Source organism: Penaeus vannamei, chromosome 30 (genome assembly GCF_042767895.1).
Source record: "Penaeus vannamei isolate JL-2024 chromosome 30, ASM4276789v1, whole genome shotgun sequence".
In the NCBI taxonomy this organism is placed as follows: domain Eukaryota; kingdom Metazoa; phylum Arthropoda; class Malacostraca; order Decapoda; family Penaeidae; genus Penaeus; species Penaeus vannamei.
The window spans coordinates 3,830,282-3,851,104 of NC_091578.1; the positions used below are offsets into that span (position 1 = coordinate 3,830,282).

A 20,823-nucleotide genomic window follows, 5' to 3' on the forward strand; every position below is an offset into this window, starting at 1 on the left:
TTTATATGAATACAATCTTTTTTTTTGTATATTTTGGTTTGGATTAGTTACCAAATCAACATATGCCAGCAAGGATTAAATAGCATACCTATTTGTGCAGTAAACTACATTAGTGCTGGATATGATCATTAAATGTACTAACCAAATAAGCACCATAATAAGATTTGAAGGGATAAGTATTTGATATTAGTTTAGCACTGATAGGCATACTGGCTGTATTTATTGTCGTGTTGAATTGGTCACACGAGCATTGATCTACAAACATTGCTAAGAGATTTTGGGTTCCTATTATGTCTTGCATTTAGATTGTCACTTATTAGTGTTATCTACTAAAATCTTGTCATTAAAATACTTAGTGTAGTTTCAAAACTATTACTCTTATTCTTACATTTCTTGTATTTGAACTTGCCATATTTGGCAGTATCCCACATAGTTATGTTTCCAATTTTAATATAACATTGTCATGTAGTTTCATGGTTTCTTTCTAAACTCTTTTAGTAATGGAATGTATGAGGATCTGTAATTAGCATTTAATTTTTTTATGCCTAATGATATTTTTCTTTTTGCAAAAGAAAGCCAGAGATAGTTAACTTTCTGCTTTAGGTAATTTTTCAGAATACCTTCACATAACTGATCAAGATGTTTTTGGTATCATTGGATTCCTCTCACTACTATCCAAATATATGGAAGTTACGCTACGGAAATCCACCATTAGCAAAAGTCTTGTCCCCAATAGCAGGGGAGGGCATGAAAGGTACTAGGGAAATTGAAGGGTGAAATATGAATAATATACACAGAATCGGTTACCACAGTGTCTAATTCCCCTGGGAGACTATTGCCCCCAGTCCTTGCAGGTAAAGACAGAATCCACAATTTATTTACGGTAAGGAAGAGCATATGTGACCAACATATGTAAGCACCTGATGCCAAGTCTGTCCTACGCTCTCTCTTGCTGTACATGTGTGGTAGATTCTTTGTTGTTCAGGGAGGGATTTGTGGGGATTGCAGCCCCCTGCATTTAACAATATATTTACCAGTTCTCTATTATTTATAAGTTACCCTGTAATTTCCCATGTACCATTCTTGCCCTCCCCTGAAATTGTGGCCAAGATTGTGGGTATGGGAAGGGGGCCTGGGCTCTGCAGCATAATTTCAATATATTTGGTTAGTAGCGAGTGAGAGTAATCCATCAATACCAAATTTGTCGCAATTGGTTATGACAAGGTATACCAAAAAATTACCCTGCTTTGCATGTGATAAAAGTAGTAGTACTCATCTTCCTAAGGTACTTTTGACCCATGCTAGTGACATCTGTGTTTATTGGTATTGTTTTTATTGCATGATTGGGTTTGTAGCGACTTTTTGTCATCTGTACACTTTTCAGTGACCTGTACCCATAGTTATGGAAATAATGGGAACCTCTAAAGATATTCTTTTATTGATACTTTCAAAAGTTTTGAATTTATAAGGTTTTAAATAGTCTTAATGTATTTTCTCAATGCAAAAGATGAACCTGATCAGAGATTCAACTTGTTTCCCATCAAAAATATATTTATGGTCCTCAGTGTATACATACTTCCTCCTTTCTTTGGTATTTTTTTCATGTATGAAATAAAAGAATGATTCAGGAACTAATATGTTGAAAGAAATACTCGAGCATTTGTTATTTATCTTTCTTAGTGCCTACTTTAGGTATTAGTTAAGTAAGATATTAGATTAAATTAATTTTAAAATACATCTAACCTTAAGCTGAGCTTCAGATAGTTACATTAATTATCTAGACATTAATTATCTGGAATAGGACCTTGTGAACAGAGGGAAAATCTAAGGTAATGGCCACAAAGAAACCATCAGAGCAAAGTGCAGGTAAAGCCATGATTGCTTATTGAGAGTTCATGGACTTGTCCTTGCATAGCAATGTTCAGCAATGCTCTGACCTCTGTGCTTGTACCTTAGCAGAGGCAAACCAATCTCCGTGATGTATATTCTGGCAAGATAGAGCTTGAAGACCCTCTAGGCGTTTTAATGTAAAGTATGGAAGTGGTCCAGGCTCTGCCTTGTTCAATATTTATAATAATCTTTTCATGGTCTTTGCTAGAGTGCTAAGTGCAGATGCCAAACATTATATAATACATTCCTATTTTGGACATTTCCCATTCATGCATATATTTCTGTGATGGATAGGTGCTATTTCCAAATCATATTCTTCCAGATGCAATTGCAAGCGAAGAGAGCGTGAGAATCACTCCATCTCTGCGGAGTCAGAAGGGACAGATCTGGACTAAGAATCCTACAAACTTCGAATGGTGGGAAGTCGATGTTGTGTTCCGAGTGACGGGCAGAGGGAGAATAGGTGCTGATGGCTTGGTAAGTGTTACTTCTTAAATAATTGATCCATTTTTTGGGTAGATTTGTCTTTGTCGTATTAGAAGATTTGTATTTTTTATTTTACAGTTATCATAAATAGAAAATCTAAAAACGAGCACTTGTATACTGAGACAAACAATGTGTTGAGGAAGTGACATTGAACGGAATACTCCAACTCATGATCATTTTTTTTTTTTTTGGCTTCTAGGCAATCTGGTTCACAGACAAACCAGGAGTCGAGGGCCCTGTGTTCGGTAGCTCAGACCAATGGAATGGGTTGGGTGTGTTCTTTGATTCCTTTGATAATGACAACAAGCGCAACAACCCCTATGTTATGGCTATGGTCAATGACGGTACCAAAGTCTATGATCATGAACAGTAAGTATATTAACAGTGCACCATTTGTGGGAGTTATTGATATTTATTTTTTAGTTGTTCAAGTATACAAACGGACTGTACTGGCTTGGGAAATATTGTGATTAGCAGGGATAAGGTTAAGGAGCTATTTGGATCGCACAGTCAAGTTAATGAAAATTTGTGTTTCAAGTTCTCTCAAGTTGGGTGACTTAGTCTTTGATGAGTGTGGTCCTGTTGTAGACTTTTTTCTTTATAACAATTCGTATTGCACTTTAGGTAATATGAATAAAGTCTTGATTTCTATAAATGAAAGTGAAGAAAATCATACGGGATCTCACAAGAAAAACGCATGACACTTTCAGATAATCAGAAATCCGCTTCTTGCTTAAGATTTAATTTTTTTTAATTCTAGTGATGGGCTGAGCCAACAATTAGGAGGATGTTTGCGAGACTTCCGTAACAAGCCCTTCCCTGTAAGAGCGAAAATTGAGTACTACAAGAATGTCCTAACGGTAAGTTTGATTGCAAGGATTACCTGTCTTATTATTATGAATTGAGAGGGTGGGGGTTTAAAGATTTATATGCATTGATTAACAATAATTTTCTTTAATCATAATTTTGCATACTGCATTTAGAAATGTAGGAAAGGATGTTTTATTATCTAGTGTCCAATAAGTAACAATACTTTTTACCTTTTAAATTTTGAGGTATGTTTTAGACATTTTGGTGTAACATTGTTTAGCATAAAAAAATCCTGTATAGGTATTTTTGATAGAGGATTTTTTTTTTGCATGCTACCAGAATGATTTTAGAGGGTTTTGGAATATTAATAACTTCATGTGGACAGGTAAAAACCCAGCTGATAGAGTATGATTATTCAAAAATGGAAGAGGAGGGTGATATAGGGGATGAAAATGGGACTAGGTATGATGAACCAATACAACCAGTGGAACCATATGAAAGTTCAACCACCACCACCTCCCCTACGACAACTGGTGCCCCTTTGTCTGAGTACGATGAGTACACAACAACTGCCTCTCCTGACTCGTCAACCACTACAAATTTGCCTGGAGATGGCTCTCAGTCGACTACCACTGCTTGGTGGGGTAGTGAGGAAGCATCCACAACTATAAGCCCAGAGAGTGAAATAATTGCCGAGACAGAATACACGCAGGATGCCCCAGAGAGCAGCCACACTTTTGAGGAACCTTTGCATGTGAATTCAGAAGGTGAAATGGAGGCTGGCTGGGGGTGGTTTGGCACCAGTGAGGCCACACCAACGGAAGAACCATCAGTGACCTCGACACCTAAGCCCAACAAGAAGACCAGGAGGAGGAGGAGGAAGAAGACCAGGAGAAATAGAACAAAGAAGAGTAAGAAGAGGCTGGGGAGCATGAGCCCGGTAGGGAGGCATGATGGAATGACGCAAAGAGTGGCGATTTGTGATTCCCAATTGACCAGCTAATTAAGAATTATAGTAAAACCTTTCTTAGAACAAGTAATTCAGTGTGTGGTGGTGTGAAACTCCCTTAATGACTTTAATTCCGAGTGGTGGTGTTAATCCTTCTAATATCATGCAGTGAAAATATTAGATTGTGGTAAGTGTCTCCTGTTGCACATGACCTCATAAGGTATAGGCGAGAATCATGCTTTGTTTAACGCGACCTTTTTTTGGGAGGTTTTGTTGAAAAATTGAACAAGTGTGAGAGAACGTATAGTGTAACCATACTTCTTCTTTTTGTCTGTTCCTGTTACCAGATGCACTAAGTAAGCTTTTCTTGGTATTCTGGAATTTTAGTTAAGAAAACAACAACAACAAAAAAGTTACTGTACTTAAAAGAAACCAGATGTTTTATAGATGCATATTAGAATATTATACAAGAAGAATGATTAAGGTACTCTCACTTTTGTGTGAACAGAATGCTATGTCATTAATAATTACGGAAAGCAATTGTGTAATAGTTATGAACTATTTTTATTGCATGTGAAATACTGTACATAACATTAACAAATCCTGGCTTTTTTTCCCCCTACCTTTTTGTTGTTGATTTGTTTTACCTGAAATGTTCTTGTGCAGGCTGTTATGATATATATGTCTTTACTTCTACTATTTTACATATTTTAGTGTTCATATATCAAATATATATTATCAAGATCCATGCATAAGAATCCTATTAAAAGGAATTCATTTGTGGGACTTCTTATACTGGTAGAGATGTTAATTAGTATTCTGATTTGGTGATATTTGTATTATAAAATGCAATATATTTTTTAATGGGAGAGAAAAAAAGTTCGCATCCTAATGAACAATCAGAACGTTATAAATTACAGTTGTTACTTGAATTTTGAATGTTCATCTTATATTTGTGATATTTCAATTTTGGTGAAGATGTGTTTATGGTCTTGGATCCAGGATATTGAACCGAGTCAAGACTATGAGCTAGTCTACTAATTAATCACAATTTTGTTCATCTTTACACAGTTGATGATCCATAATGGAATGACGAATAACGAAAAGGACTACGAGATCTGCATGCGAGCTGAGAATGTCTATATTCCTCCAAGTGGATACTTCGGAATCACGGCTGCCACTGGTGGATTGGCTGACGATCACGATGTAAGATTTTGCACCTCGCGTCGTCATGGGTGATCGTTGCTATCCGTCTTTATCAGTTCCATCTTTTTCACTCTGATCACATTTCTTGAAAGGGGACATTGCTAATCTTTGTCATCATCTTTCCAATTTTGACTGTTCTTACTAGTTGTGTATTTGAAGATCATCTGTTCCAATGTTATTAGAAAATGAGAGAAGCAAATTATCATCAAATAAGCAAGGAAAACAAGGATTGGAAGGATCTTGATTAGACCTGAGATCTGTCCCTCTCCGTGACTTATAGCATAGTAAACCAAAAACGTGATAGATGATCATCAATAGACATTGTATTTTCAAACTTTGTCATATTTGGGATGTTCTTGGAACTCCATCTTCTTCTGGCTCCCCCACCCACCCCCTAAGAATGAAGGACTTCTCCCCAGGTTCTGAAGTTCCTGGTGACATCACTGAGGTCGCCTGAGGAGATGGCAGTCATGCAGGCCAACGCAGAGGAGGAAGAGAGGTTCCGACGGGAGTTCCAAGAGTACCAGGAGAAGACCAAGAAGGCGCGTGATGAGTAAGTGGCTCCAATTTTCATACTCTGATACTCCTCTTATTCGTTTCCTCCTTTTTTTTTCCATACTCCTCTTCCTCTTTTCCTCCTATCCCTGTTCCTCTTGTTTTCCTCCTCCATTCCTGTTCCTCTTGTTTTCCTCCTCCATTCCTGTTCCTCTTGTTTTCCTCCTCCATTCCTGTTCCTCTTATTCCTGTTCCTCTTGTTGTCTTCTTATTTCTGTTCCTCTTGTCATCTTCCTCCTATTCCTGTTCCTCTAGTCGTCGTCTTCCTCCTATTCCTGTTCCTCTAGTTGTTGTCTTCCTCCTCCTCCTTTACCTCTTGTTGTCCTCCTCCTCCTCCTTTACCTCTTGTTGTCCTCCTCCTCCTCCTCCTCCTCCTTTCCCTCTTGTTGTCCTCCTCCTCCTGCTCCAGTTCCTCTTGTCTTTTTCCTCCTCCTCCTCTTCCTCCTGTTCTTGTCTTCTTCCTCCAGTCTCTATAGTTCTCTTCCATTTCATGTCCCTCTTTTTTCCTCCTCATTCTGTTCTTTGTTTTCTTCCCTCCTCCTCCTTCCCCTTTGATTTCCTGCTGCTCCTCTTCTTTCTCCTCTTTCTCTCCCTTTGCTGCTATATTTTCCCATTCTGTCATCATATCAGCACAATAAAGATTTAAGTTTAAGCTCTGTGGACTAAAACCAAAGATAAGCAAGTGTTTTGTGGGAATTTCTACATGTGGGGAAAGGTCATATGTTCCCTTTATCAGTTTTGATTTTCTTTTCAAGTCTCACTTGATTTTGTATTTCCATATATCATTTTTCAAATAATTCAAGATAGGTATTTTTATTAATATTATAAAATATGGTTTTTCTTAGTTATATCTGTATCTTCACTAAATAAAAGCAATTGCAGTTATTTGTGAGATTGTTTTTTCTGGAAAAGTACTTGAGTGTAAAAAGTACTGTCCAATCAAAAATTCCCAGGTTTTTGTTACGTAACTGATAAGTGGTTAAGTTACTATTGTAACGAGCAATGCATGATTTGAGGCACATTTTACCTGATTATAATGTTTTATATGAATGTTAAACAAATATGGGTTTTCTACAAGACTGAAGTATTGTTCTTCTGTGGCATCAAGCTTATACAATTGATTACCCTAAATGAAATGATTGTTATTCACAATTCAGATTACTGAATTATATGAGTGTGATAAAATAATGTGCCTAATGAAGATATTTGATATATTAAAGGGTAGATAATTATTTGATTTAGTTGTTTTTTCTGCACTGTGAATATTGTCTTAACAATTATATATATTTTTCTGTTATCTGTAAGTTGCTTTGCTTATATGGCGAAAAGTGATATCATTCCCAGACACACAGCTCGCTTGTTATCCCTACTAGAGACTTAAATTGCTTGTTGTCCCAACCAGACACATAATTTGCTTGTTATCCTTAGGTATGTGGCACAAAATCCAGATTCCATACGCAAGGAAGCTGAAGAAGAGTATGAAACCGGAGAACAGAGAGAGCTGCGGCAGATCTTCCAGGGACAAGGACAGGTACTTGACATTCATTGCTGTTGAATATGGTGTGACTGAGTATTTGCCGTGACGATGTTCTGTTTTGCTGTTTCTTTTTTTGTCTTGATTTTAAAGGAAAATAAATCTCTTGGCATGTAAAGTTCTCTTATGCTCTATTTATTGGTGTATATGAATGGTATTATTTATTAATTTAAAGAAAAAAAATGATTTGGATTATATACTCTGGGAAGTTATTAATTTCTTTTCTTTTCTTTTTCTTTTTTGTTTGGTTTAGATCCATGACCTTATTCGCAATCTCCATGCCAAATTGGACGAGATAATTGGTCGCCAGGAACGTACACTCGGCCTTGTGTCTGCAGTCCACAGTGGCATGGGTAAGGAAACATATAATTGTCAATTCATACAAGAATGATTGCCTTTTAATACTTGTAATATTTATCCCCAGTTTTCTTTTAGATGTTATATTGAAGGTTATTCTTTAGCAAATATCAAGAGAATGTGATGGAAAATGAATATGTATCATACTAGGATTTGATTTTCCAGGAGGGCAAGTTGCTCCTACAGGACAGGTACCTCCTGCACAGGTTGGGGCTCTGCCTGGGGACACTATCAGGCGTCACGAAGTCGACTCCATCCTGAATAACCAGAGGGACATTGTGGCAACAGCAAGAGATATCAAGTGAGTATTTTTTTATTTGTTTGACTTTGTGACGTAGGTGATTTAGGTGTTTGTGATAGTACTGTCATTCTGATTTTGGATTATTAATTTTTTGTTACTTGTACTACACAATTTATTATTTCTTTGCAAGTAAACTAGAATGGTAAATGCTTTCATATTTATTTCTTCTTTTCTCCTCCTCCTCCTCCTACATGAGCATTTGAATAGTGTATGATTGGAAAATTTTTTGACTTCCTCGGAAAGCAATGTGACACTGTAGTGTAGTAATACAAGAAAGGTTGATATAGCAAAGGTTATGTTTTATTCAAGTTCAGTAAAGATTGTTACATTATTAGACCACTATTAATGGAATGTATTCTTTTGCAGAAACTTTGTGAATGATATCCACCAAAAGAGCAACCAGTTATTAACTAACAGTCAGAAGCCTCAGGGCTCAGTCCAGCCAGTTGGTTATGATCTGCATGTTACTCTCAATGAGATGAAGGAAGGTCTGAATATTGTAAAAGTAAGTAAAGTTTACTTCGTTATTAATGATTGCTTTTGGCATTATATCCTGTTAATTACAAGTGGGAATGATTATTTTTTGTCTTCTCTTTGGGATTACCCCCATGTGAAGTATAGTAGAGATACTTTCATTATTGGATTTTGTCCATCAGTGGTAGAAAGCAATATGGTCAAACTATTGGATAAGCATTTTCAACAGTTATACCTCATGGATACAAATAATGCTGAATATTTTACATTACTGTGTCCCAGTTAACACAGTATGGCTTTTAACACCCTATGGTATTTCCACAGCGTGATCTCGGCACAGCCAATCAGCGTTTGACTTCTGGGCCCGCAGGCGGGTGCCCTCCAGTCAGCTGTGTCTCAACTGGCATGTTCATCACATTCATGGTTATCCAGGTGGTACTGCTGATAGGATATATCGTATACAGGTAAGACTGTCGCCATTTTTTCTTGTATCATTCCTTTTCTTTTAGTTGCATTTTCTTTTCAAAATTTGAGTGATGCAACTACATGATAGTGAATATATATTTTTTGTGTTTGATATTTTATGGCTTTTCTTGTCTATACTGGTTTCACTCTATATGTATTATTATTTTTCTTTTTGAAGTTTATTAGTTGAACTTCAGTTGGTTACTTTTGTATTCTGTTATATATCTCACTGCAAATTGAAATGAAGATAAGGGTGAACATTGCAAAAATGTAAGGTATAATTCTAAGGTATAAAAGAGAATTGAATATCTAAACAGTGCAAGAGATATATTTGGCAGGTTTTAGTTTTATTTTCATGCATCTCTCTTGGAGACATAATCAAAACTGGTGAAGTACATCTCTTGGATTGCAAAGGTATTCGTTCTCATTCATACCTTTTCTACATACAGTGAAGATAAGGGTTAGAAAAAGTAAAAGTATATCTAAATGTTCTCAATACCATATAGAGGGAGCAGTGGGGACTCTGAGGGCTGCTTAGTGCGGTGGTTCTCATCCCGCCATGAGCACTTCCACTAGCGATTGCAGTGTTAGTAAGTTAGACGACCCTAATCCAGGGAGATCATGACGATAACCTTCCAAAAAGCCCTTTTAACGTTGGAGTAACTTGTCTGTGCACCCATAACCCCCTGAAGGTTTTAGCTTGTATTTTTTTTCGTGTAATTTGTGTTTTTGTTGCACTATTTTACTCTTTAAATAAGTTGCTATGCAGTTTATCTGACAAAGGAGTTGTTGCGATAGATTGTTGCTATACTAGAAAATAATTGGATCAAGAGTTGTTTCTGCTTTCTTGTTCCTAGTATACAAGATACAGTGAGTTTAACTTTTGTTTCTAATAGAATTTCATTACCCTACTAATTGTTGATCTTTGATGTTCATACAAGTTTGCAGTGACCATACTTTGTGATTGTGTCTAGGTTAGGCAAAAATTGCTAATGCAGTACTGTTGAAGGGAAAGATCATAACTTTGAGCTTATGTAGATGCTACAAAGTAGCATTTTGTAGATAGTGTATATTAAGTTGTTGAGAAAGTGTGAATGTTTACATTTAATTTTAATTCTTATAGATTCAAAAAAAAGTATGATGTATAGTGATGTTCTTTAGGTTCTTTAAGTTAACTCAATGATTATATTACATTTGAGCTAAATGTCATTACTCATATTGGGATGATGTCCCATCTTGTTTGGTCTAGCCTGCCCTAAGTTGTATGGGCCAAATAGTTCTTCACTTATTTGGCTCTGACTTTGTTCATGGAAGCAAAACAGTCCCTCAAAACTGTTCTTAAAGCTCCTATTTGGCCTCTATATAAACAGTCATTTATGCCTTACCCAAGAGAAGGAAACGGTAAATTTATCTTTCCTGCTTTTTTAATTGTGGCCTATGGTTTGTTATGTCACCACAAGCTCCCTATGTGAGTGGTTTAGCAAATTATCTTTATTGAATATAGCTATTCATTTGTAATTTTTTATTCTATTGTGTGTGCGCTTGTGCGAATATGTTTGTATGTGGGATGTGCATGCATGATTACAGTATGTACATGCATGCTTATGTTTCATCTATATATTTGTAGTATGTTTTTTACTCTTATGACTACTCATGAATTTACTGACTACTGTTAATAGACTTTTTTCTCCTTGTTTCAGAGATAACAAAGATGCTCAAGCAAAGAAATTTTATTAGGCTGCCACACAGCTGCAAGAACTGGCAACTCCATATTCTCAGGAGTGAAGTCTTTTTCTTTCTTCTTTCAATTTTCCCTTGTAGATCACTACTTTTTATGCAGCAAATTTGTAACAGATTTTATTTTGAAAGACTATGTATGTCACTGATGTAGGTATTGTTATTACTGTTTGTACATCAAGACATTTGGAAATTACAAGTGATATTTTGATCTGATACTTCGGGGACCTTCTATGATTGGGAAGCAAAATCGGTTTATTGCCATTTTGGGCGCCTCCGGGCATTTAGGAAAACCACAAGGAATAGTATTCTTCTATTTTTATTTCTAATATTTTGGGGATTATTATTTGTGCAGGTTGTGTTACAACCTTCATCACTCATAAAGCTAGGATTACATTGTCAAGGGAACCGTTGCAATAGATGTGGGAAGGACCAAACTACCTACAATTTCAAAGCTGGTTGTTTAAAGAAAATATGCTGATAGGTTTTTCAGAATTGCACTTGTGCATTTGATTGTTTTTATGAATATTTTATTTGCAAGTGATTTCCCTTCCCCCTTCCCTCCCCCCCAAAAAAAAGATGTGTATGTAGAGGAAATTGTTTATAGAGTTGTTTTGAAGTGCTAAGATTAGATAAAAAAAAAGTCTTGCCTAGTTTAACAGATGGTCCCCTCCAGACATTTATTCTGATTATCCTTTCTCATTTATTATTATTATTATTTTATATATAAGATGTCTTCCCAGCAGTATTTGTATCACTGAATATATATTTTTTGTCTCAAAAATCCAAAAGGAAGTGCATTAAACAAACCATATAGCACAAAAAATCAAGGGGATGATCATAACACGTTTTAATTTTATTTACTTCTCTTAATCATGTGATAAAGAGATATAAGATGATACCGTTCTCCTCATTGGAGGAAGAGCACAGAGAAAAAAAGTTTTATAAGTGGGAATGAAATTGTTGAAAGGAGTTTTGTGTGTAAATATTGTCACAATGATGTAAATAGCATAAAACCTGTGTTTTATAGCATTTTGGGATATTGAAGAGGTAGTGTTGGTGGGATTTTCTTCCCACCCAATCTTGCTATGTTTAGTTTGAAGCATTAACATGAACCTGTTGGTGAAATACTTAAGCGCGTAATATTATGTCCACCTTGAAAGTATTTATAATATTTTACTGAACTCTCTAAGAGGTGTAGAAGTGTATGAGAAGTTATTTTTTATTTATTTTGCTGTTGTCCTAAAAAAAAATATTAATAAATAAACATTGAGCTGTGTTGTTGCTCTCTTGTAGGAAGAGGAGCTGCAGATGCAAGTGTGTGATTGAGTAGAATGTAATGCAGCAAATGTTTTATAAGTGCTTCAGAAACCTCCCCCTTCCAATTCAGTACTAGGATAGTTTACATTAGAGAATATCATTAGTCTAGCAAGACAGTTGTGCGGAAGTTGCAAGTAAGAAAATTTGTATGATCGCTGTGACTCCATTCATTAATACTAACATTCCCTGTCCTTGACCTCCTTAAATCTTTTCAAAAAAACAAAAAGAAAAAAGATCTTACTTATTTTTTTGGAATGTGTTTTTGCCAATGGCAATTGGCATTCCTTTTATAGATTTTAGGTTTTTAAGCTTCTCATTTTTTCTTCACCTCAGCCTCTCTAATTCTCTATTTTTTTATTTTTTAAAATTTTTATTTTTTTTTGTTTTGTTTATTATTTAGGTAACTTTTATTTCCCACTTAACCCAATCTGAGGACTTTTTTGATACCTGGGGTATGGTTTACCTGTGCTATGGTCGCTATTTTTCCTCTTCACAATTTTATTTGTTATTGCTCATTGGCACAGATTATAACAAACCAGATGTGAGATTTCTGTTTGATGTACAATTTTATTTTCTTCGCTTGTTGGGATTATGTTTAATTATTTGCAGTTTTACAAGTGAGATTATGTATGAATATATTACTATTCAGATTTGTAGCATTAATTTACAGACACTAGTTGTAGCGCAGAGCTCATTTTTATTTCAAAGCTCCTGGCAAATCGGGAGTTGGCAAAAAATTTTACTTAGCATTGGATTTTATTTTTACAACCGAACTAGTAAAAGGGTTAATATAAAGGCATTGAAAAAGTGATCCCATTTTTTTTATAATTATGTGAGATGGAAAGTACGTTGTTGCTTTTAGTTTTTAATATTTACGTATTCACTGGTGAGTTGAATGTATTTTGTTAAGATTTTGGGATAAATTATTGAAATAAATGTTTTCTATTTTGAGCTAGTTTCTTTTACCTTTCAAATTCAAAAAGATTTGACCATGATTGATATTCAACTTGTTTTATTTGATACTGTGGTTAAAATGTACTAAAATTCTAGTTTTACTTTTGTTTCTAACCCCCCCAATCCCATGCCTGTTGTTACCGTAGGAAGTGGGGCATATTAGGAGACAGAGACGGGACCCAAAGCAAGGAATCACTCCTGCCTTGTGCTTCAGCCTTCGATTCCACTTATTTTGTACTTTTTTTCCTGCTTCCTCTTTCCGTTTCTCTCTTCTCCAACCCCTTCTACTATCTACTCCTATATGGTGTGAGAGCTATATTGAAAGGATGAAAGGCTGACTTTGTGCCAGTCATGAATGGGGGACCATGGGCACAGTATTCCTTTACCCCTCAAAGGGACCCTGAGGAGTGACCCGTGTCTCCAACCAACATACTGCACATGGTCAGTAATGAAGATTTGCACCCTTATCAGGGGCTTTGAGGCTTGCCCTTTTATCAACTAGCCCCACAGATTTAAATTCCCGATTCCTCCACTCCAGGCTCGCCTTTGGCCACAACTGAACATTGCTACTACTACCCCTTCCTCAATGGGTACTATCACTTCAGTCCATCCAGGTCATTACTTAACCTCCAGAAAACATTCTTTGCCTCCCATCATCCTCTTCTTCATCACCTCCACCCTTACAGCTTTCTTCATTTATTATCCCTCCTCCTTTATTGTCCACCTGTCCGTAGTAGTACTTATCTCAACACTACTCCCTCTTTCACACATCCCCGCCCTTCTTCTACCGCTACTCCCTCAAACTTTTTGAATATCATTTAGCCCAGTCTAAATGAGATGAATTTTTTCGTGATCCCCTCTTCAGCTCCTTACTATGACAACACATTCCTCTTTCCCAAAATTCCCCAAAAGACAAGTAGGCAAAATTTCCTTTTGCAGTCGTTCCCACTTTGTCAGTTACATCTGAATCCCAGACTAAACCCAGCCCAGCCTAGCCTCATCCCTTCCTCAATACTTGTCCTGGATAGATCTCCATCTCCCCAACGAACTGCCCTCTACGACAACGATTCGTCAGATTATGGAGATGTATTCGCCTGCCTCTTGGACTATGATGCAGTGTCAGTATAATGCTACACCATTCCCCCTAGAGACCGCTGCAAGTCCACCAATATAGCCAAGATCACTTTCCAGAGACACGACCTCTCCTTTGATATTTATATTGGCGGACAATCCGTCTCTGTCCCTGTGTCAACCCCCAACCCCCTCAGTCAGTGTCAGCATTGTTGGCGTCCAGGCCACCCTGCCAAACACGGGCCGATGGCCTGTGTGCGCCTAACTTGGTCAGAATCGATCAACTTGCTCTGCAGAATCACGCACTTGTGGCAATCGTGGTGGCTTCCATAATGCATTTCATAGGGTCTGCCCTACCTGCAAGTTTAAATCTGAGGTGGGAATTTTCCGGTTCAGTGTTTGCCATACTGTGAGGCCAGACTGGAAGCACGTGAACGAGTTTCTTCTCTTACTCCCAACACCAGCCCTGTCCGTCACTCTCCTCCCCTTTCCTCCCAAGATGTTTTTACATATCCCCCAGTATGTCCTCTTCATCCCACTTCTACCTCTTCCCTCTCCCAGTCAATTTATTTTGCCATTCTAAATCCAGAGAGGTAGATCGAGAGTGAAAAAGCTGGTCAAGTATTTCTTGTTTTATTTAAAACTAAGGAAATGTTCCACACATAGAGGGCACATCATCACAGTGTATTCATGAAATCGGTCTAGTGCTGAAGTACAATTTTTATAAGTACAGCAAGTAGCCGATTATCATGCAAGCAAGAATAAATAACATCAATTGAGTATACTTGGGTTTACATCAATATCATTTTGGAACCACTTAGAAATTATGCAAAAGAGAAAATCAAAACAGGCTTCCGCGATCAGAGTAAAATACTGATTATGTATCCATATACTTGTAAAATGACTGGCAATACATATTTACATTATTTACATTTTATCTAGTATATATATAGTTTATGATCTGAAAATCTCGTTTGTAAAAATGGAATGTTGTGCAAGAAAATAGCATTTACATTTATTGTATAAGTAACATTATAACAACCTAACGGTGTAACTAGTTCTGTATCTCTGTCTTTTGATGGAACACCAGTAGACATAGAGACAATACACACAAGGGTTTCTACATATATTTGGTACATTTGTATACTCTTTAATGTACGAGTATATGCATCCTATTATAAAGGGGCACCTTCGTCTGAAGGCTTGAGGCAGTCTTAAGGTAAGCTCGGGAACAGATATAAACATCAGGCCACATACCGTGCATAAGGAAACATTTTTTTGTATAGTGCTTCCCTCAGATATAATGTACAACACATCTTACATTATTCTACATGACTAGATCATTCATTATACTGTAAACATGAATGTGATTCTTTAGGACCGGGACTAGTGTCTTACAATTTCACAGTTTATCTCCAGCCATACTTCTCGAACAGTTTATACCTTTCTAAATTCTTGTAATCTCTCAAGCACTAAATAGTATCTTGGGATTTTCTAATCCCTACAACGTTCACGTCTAAAAGATCTTTTGATCGCATATTATGTTCCAAACTATCTGAAAGCAACATCAGGACCGAATCAGTAAGTCCACCAAAACCCTTAGTGCACAAAAGATGGATGGATAGAGAGATAGATAGACAGATATATAAGTAGATAGACAGATAGGAAGATAGACAGATAGATAGATAGATGGAAAGATAAGTAGACAGATATGAAGATAGATAGATAGGGATAGATAGACAGATAGAGAGAAACACACACGACTTCCCTGAATCTCAAAATCCCCCCAGACAGTTTACAAAACAGTGGGTTCTTGGGGCTTCGACGCCACACCGGTGAAGAAGCCTTTGTTGACTAAGCCAGGAACGTCCTTTGGGTTGAGGTTCTGGTCGTGGAATTGAGGGATCTGGAGACCACCTCCTTCTGGCTTGACGGGTGGCTTGCCTGTTGGGAAGAGAAAGAAATAGAGGTTTATTTTTCTTATAATGGTGCGATGTGTTTTAACTACTAACGAGAGAAATAAGTGGTTCAATTTTCATTTCATAATACATAGAAAATTCAGTCCAAAATATAAGAATAAGAGGTTCGATTTTCTTTCAATAATGCAGAGGAAATTTTAACTTTCTACGCCCATATCCCAATCATCCTCATCTATACAATAAATTATGATCTATGTGATGTATGCTTGCCTTGTATTTCTATTCTAATACTATATTTTATCTTAGGTTTTCAAAGCTAAAGTGGAGAAAAGGAGAATTATATTTTAACTGTATATTGAAAGAAAAAAAGGAGGATTATATTTTAACTGTATATTGAAAGAAAAAAAGGGGGATTATATTTTAACTGTATATTGAAAGAAAAAAAGGATTAGATAAGATTTTAACTGTATATTGAATCTTTTATAGCTATATTTTAAGTTTTGACTGACGTGCACAATGCATGTACTGACTGGTATTTTATGAACATTTTAGCTCTGCAAAATTATTTCTCAGATGAATGAGATGAAAACACGTGACTATGGGTAGAAATCTTGTCATATTCATAAATTGCAAATTGACAGACAGACTTAAAAGATACTGATGGATAGACTGATATGCAAATAGACGGATATGGGCTTGCAAAGATTTATGAATAGGTTGATGGATGGATGGATAGATAGACAGATAAAAAGATAGATAGATAGATGGTTGGTAGGAGTGATTGATGGATGGATGGATGAATGGATAGATAAATAGATAGACAGATGGTTGGATTGATGGATGGATGGATAGATAAATAGATACATGGTTGGTTGGTTGGATTGATGGATGGATAGATAAATAGATAGTTGGATTGATGGATCGATAGACAGATAGATGGTTGGTTGGTTGGATTGATGGATGGATAGGTAAATAGATAGATAGATAAATAGATGATTGGATTGATGGATCGATTGATAAATAGATGGTTGGTTGGTTGGATTGATGGATGGATGGATAGATAGATAGATCTCTCACTTTCATTTCTCTTTCTCTCTCTCTCTATGACTTTTCCTCAATCTATGCCATATACTCTCTCTCTCTCTATATATATATATATATGTCTTTCTTCTTCCTCTTTCTCCTCCCTTCTCTCTCTCCCCCCTTCTCTCTCTCTTTCTCCCTTCCTCTCTCTCTCACTCTCTTTCTTTCTCTCTTCCAGACAGAAAAAAGAGAAAGAGCCAGAGATAGACAGAGGAAGAGAAAGATCCAGAGCCAGATCCAGAGCCACAAAAAGAGCCAGAGACAGAGAAAGAGAAAGAAAAAGAGAAAGAAAAAGATCCAGAGCCAGATCCAGAGCCTGAGAAAGAGAAAGAGCCACAAAAAGAGCCAGAGACAGAGAAAGAGAAAGAGAAAGAAAAAGAGAAAGAAAAAGATCCAGAGCCAGAGAAAGAGAAAGAACCATAAAAAAAGAAAGAGAAAAAAGAAAGAGCCAGAGGAAGAGAAAGAGCCATAAAAAACGAAAGAGAAAGATCCAGGTCCAGATCCAGAGAAAGAGCCAGCCAGCGACATCCAGAACCCATCCCCCCCCCCCAAAAAAAAAGAAAGAAAGAAAGAAAGAAAGAATGAAAAAGAAAAAAAGAAAGAAAGAAAGAAAGAAAAAAAGAAAGAAAGAAAGAAAAAAAGAAAGAAAGAAGGCAAGAAAGAAGGCAAGAAAGAAAGAAAGAAAGAATGAAAAGAAAAGAAAAGAAAGAAAGAAAGAAAAAAAAAGAAAGAAAGAAAGAAAGAAAAAAAGAAAGAAAGAAAGAAAGAAAGAAAGAAAGAAAGAAAGAAAGAAAGAAAGAAAAGAAAAGAAAAGAAAAGAAAAGAAAAGAAAAGAAAAGAAAAGAAAGGAAAAGAAAAGAAAAGAAAAGAAAAGAAAAGAAAGAAAGAAAGAAAAGAAAAGAAAGAAAGAAAAAAAAAAATTCCAGAACCCTCACTGTTCAAAAAGATGATCGCAGGAGCCGAGTGGTGCTGCATGTTGTCCTGGGGCTGCTGGCGTATGGATCCCGCCCTGTACGAGGAGGTCCTCTGGATGCTCATCACGGCGTCCTTCGTGTTCTTCTCGGGCTTGAACAACACGATGTGAACTTTCGGGAAGAACAGGCACCCGAGCTGTACGAAGCCTCTGTGGGGGGAGGGAGAGATGGCCGAGGTGTTAAGGGGGTTTAAGTGAATCTTTATTTATTCATTATATGACAAAGACTGTAATTTTATTTTATTTTTTATTACAATGTTTTATTTTATTCTTTTTTATTATATTGTTTTATTTTTTTATTATAGTTTTATTTTTTTATTATATTTTATTTTATTATTTTTTATTATATTGTTTTATTTTATTCTTTTTTTATTCTATTGTTTTATCTTATTCTATGTTTCTTATTTTAGTTATTTTATTCTAGTTATTTTTTATTTCGCTATCTCTAAATTTGTATTGTAATTGCATAAGGTATACGCTGTGAACGTCTAACTTTACTAATTACATCTTAAAAACAGTTCAGTTTATCATATCCTCGCCTAAAGCCTTTTCTATCACACTATCGACCCTATCTCGATGAAAACAGTGACCCAAGGTGACACGGGGACAGGATACCCACCCGAGCGACAGGGACATGGCCAGGGTGACGATCCTGACGTCATCGGAGGCCCCCGTGGACAGGTAGAGGGGCACGAAGACAAGCCAGATGAGACAGGTGGTGTAGTTGGTGAAGGCGATGAATCGAGCCTCGTTGAAGCCTCCGGGACACTGCGAGAGAGAGAGAGGGAAATGTGTGGGAATTCTGATAGGTGTAGTTTTTCTAGATCTGTGTATCTCTTTTTCCTTCTTTATCGTTGTCGTTTCTCTCGTCTCTCGTTTCTCTCGTCTCTCTCGTCTCTCTCGTCTCTCTCTCTCTCTCTCTCTCTCTCCCTCTCTCTCTCTCTCTCTCTCTCTCTCTCTCTCTCCCTCACACACACGCACACACATACACATCCAACCCTCCCACACACACATCCACCAACAGCCAAGCGACAACCCCCTCCCTACCCACCTTCCGGGTCTTGATGGCGTAAACCGTGCAGAAACAGACCAGCACCAGCGGATAGATCAGACCCACGATGTACGAATAGTCGTCCAGGCCGTTGCAGATGCGGATGCGGTAGTCGGTGTCCCTCGAGCAGAGGTGCTTGGTGGAGGGCGTGTAGTAGACGAGCCAAGAGATGTTGATGATCACTTCCACGCTGACGAGGAGGGTGACGATCACCATCTGAGAGCGCGGGGAGGTGTACTTGGCCTGTTGTGTTGGAACGGGAAGGAGTTAGGGTCCCTCTGTCGGTTATCTGAATTGCTTATATCTATCTATAAATATACCTGTATGTCTACCTATCCATTTACCTACCTACCTATAAATCTATCTACCAATCTATCCATCTCCGTATTTGTCAATCTATACAGTATCCATCAATTTTAATATATCTATGTAGGCACTATATTTATGTTGTAATATGTAGGTTACAGGGAACTGGGTTAGGTCTCTGTTGTAATATGAAGGCTATAAGGGTTTGGGTTAGGTCCCTTTATCGTTATTTGAATTGCTTAAAAGTATGTAAGCACTATATTTATGTTGTAATATGTAGGTTATTGGGGATTGGCTTAGGTCCCTCTGTTGGTTATTTGAATTGCTTATAGGTATGTAGGCACTATATTTATTTTGCAATATGTAGGTTATAGGGGATTGGGTTAGGTCCCTCTGTCGGTTACTTGAATGGCTTCAAAGTATGTAGTAACCCCTTCCCCCCTCCTTCCCTCCCTCCCTCTTAAGACCCCCCCAAAAAACCCAACGACCGACCTTATGCGGCTTGCTCGGGTTCTTGTTGAAAATCCTGGATATCCTGTTGGTCTTGGTGAGGATGGAGGCGTAGCAGACGGTGTAGCAGAAGCCCAGGAAGAACCTCGTGATCCCGCAGGTGAAGATGGAGGGCGGGGCGACGATCACGAAGGTCATGGCGAAGGAGAGGAAGATACCCGCCAGAAGGATGTAGGAGAGTTCCCTGGAGGAGGCTTTGATTACAGGTGTGTCCAGGTAGACCCAGAAGATCACGGCGACGAGGACCGTGCTGAAGATGCCTGGAGAGAGGGAGGGTGAGGGAGAGAGAAAGGAAAAAGGGGGTGTTAGCTGTTCATTTCTGTGCTGGGATTCGGGTTTTTAGTTCTTTTAATGGTATTTATGGTAAAGATATCCGCACCCACACACTCATCTACCCTTTCACCTAACAAGCCATTCCAACATACACACACACACCCGCACACACACACACACACACACACACACACACACACACACACACACACACACACACACACACACACACACACACTCCCCCCCTCCCCCACACACACACTCACCCCCCACCCCCCACAACCTTCCCTACACACCCCCATCCCCCCATCCCCACCCCCCTCTCACCCCCAACCCCCCTTACCTAAACTAGCGAAAGCCAGAGAGGTGATCGCCCACCGGTTCTTGTAGTCAATAAACTTCTCCTCCTTCTGCTTGCAAGCGCCTTTGCTCTCGTCAGGAGCCATGCACTCGTCGCAGTCTTTGCAGAGTTGAGTGCTGTTGTCCAAGAACTGGTATGGTTGGCAGGGTTCACAGCGCCAGCAGCATTTGTCTTGTAACTGCGGAAGGGTTGAAGGGGGTTAGTTGTTGGTCTCTGTGATAGTTTGTGAGGTGTGCGC

At 37.7% G+C, this 20,823-nt stretch overlaps 2 protein-coding genes across 4 annotated transcripts in view; one reads left to right on the forward strand and one right to left on the reverse strand.

The window, feature by feature from the left end:
- Positions 1-13,032, forward strand: part of ergic53 (protein ERGIC-53) — a 14,012-nt gene extending 980 nt beyond the window's left edge. The window contains exons 2-13 of one of the 3 annotated variants that reach the window (XM_027376832.2): positions 2,213-2,367; positions 2,576-2,745; positions 3,137-3,236; positions 3,572-4,126; positions 5,207-5,341; positions 5,761-5,894; positions 7,325-7,427; positions 7,684-7,783; positions 7,953-8,088; positions 8,455-8,593; positions 8,887-9,026; positions 10,728-13,032. In XM_027376832.2, the coding sequence (XP_027232633.2) occupies positions 2,213-2,367; positions 2,576-2,745; positions 3,137-3,236; positions 3,572-4,126; positions 5,207-5,341; positions 5,761-5,894; positions 7,325-7,427; positions 7,684-7,783; positions 7,953-8,088; positions 8,455-8,593; positions 8,887-9,026; positions 10,728-10,764 (1,904 nt within the window). In that variant the 3' untranslated portion in view covers positions 10,765-13,032. Of the gene's footprint in view, positions 1-2,212; positions 2,368-2,575; positions 2,746-3,136; positions 3,237-3,571; positions 4,127-5,206; positions 5,342-5,760; positions 5,895-7,324; positions 7,428-7,683; positions 7,784-7,952; positions 8,089-8,454; positions 8,594-8,886; positions 9,027-9,533; positions 9,711-10,727 lie in introns of those variants that run through there. The other 2 variants (XM_027376834.2, XM_070142856.1) reach the window with 2 other exon arrangements.
- LOC113824080 (metabotropic glutamate receptor 3) lies at positions 12,452-20,754 on the reverse strand (the record flags this gene model as incomplete). The annotated part of the gene is given in 6 exon segments (XM_070142855.1): positions 12,452-16,053; positions 18,047-18,234; positions 18,704-18,852; positions 19,136-19,378; positions 19,934-20,211; positions 20,568-20,754. Coding segments are annotated over 6 exon segments (1,194 nt in total), but the record flags the coding sequence as incomplete, so codon positions are not given.
- Between the last annotated feature and the right edge of the window lie 69 nt (positions 20,755-20,823).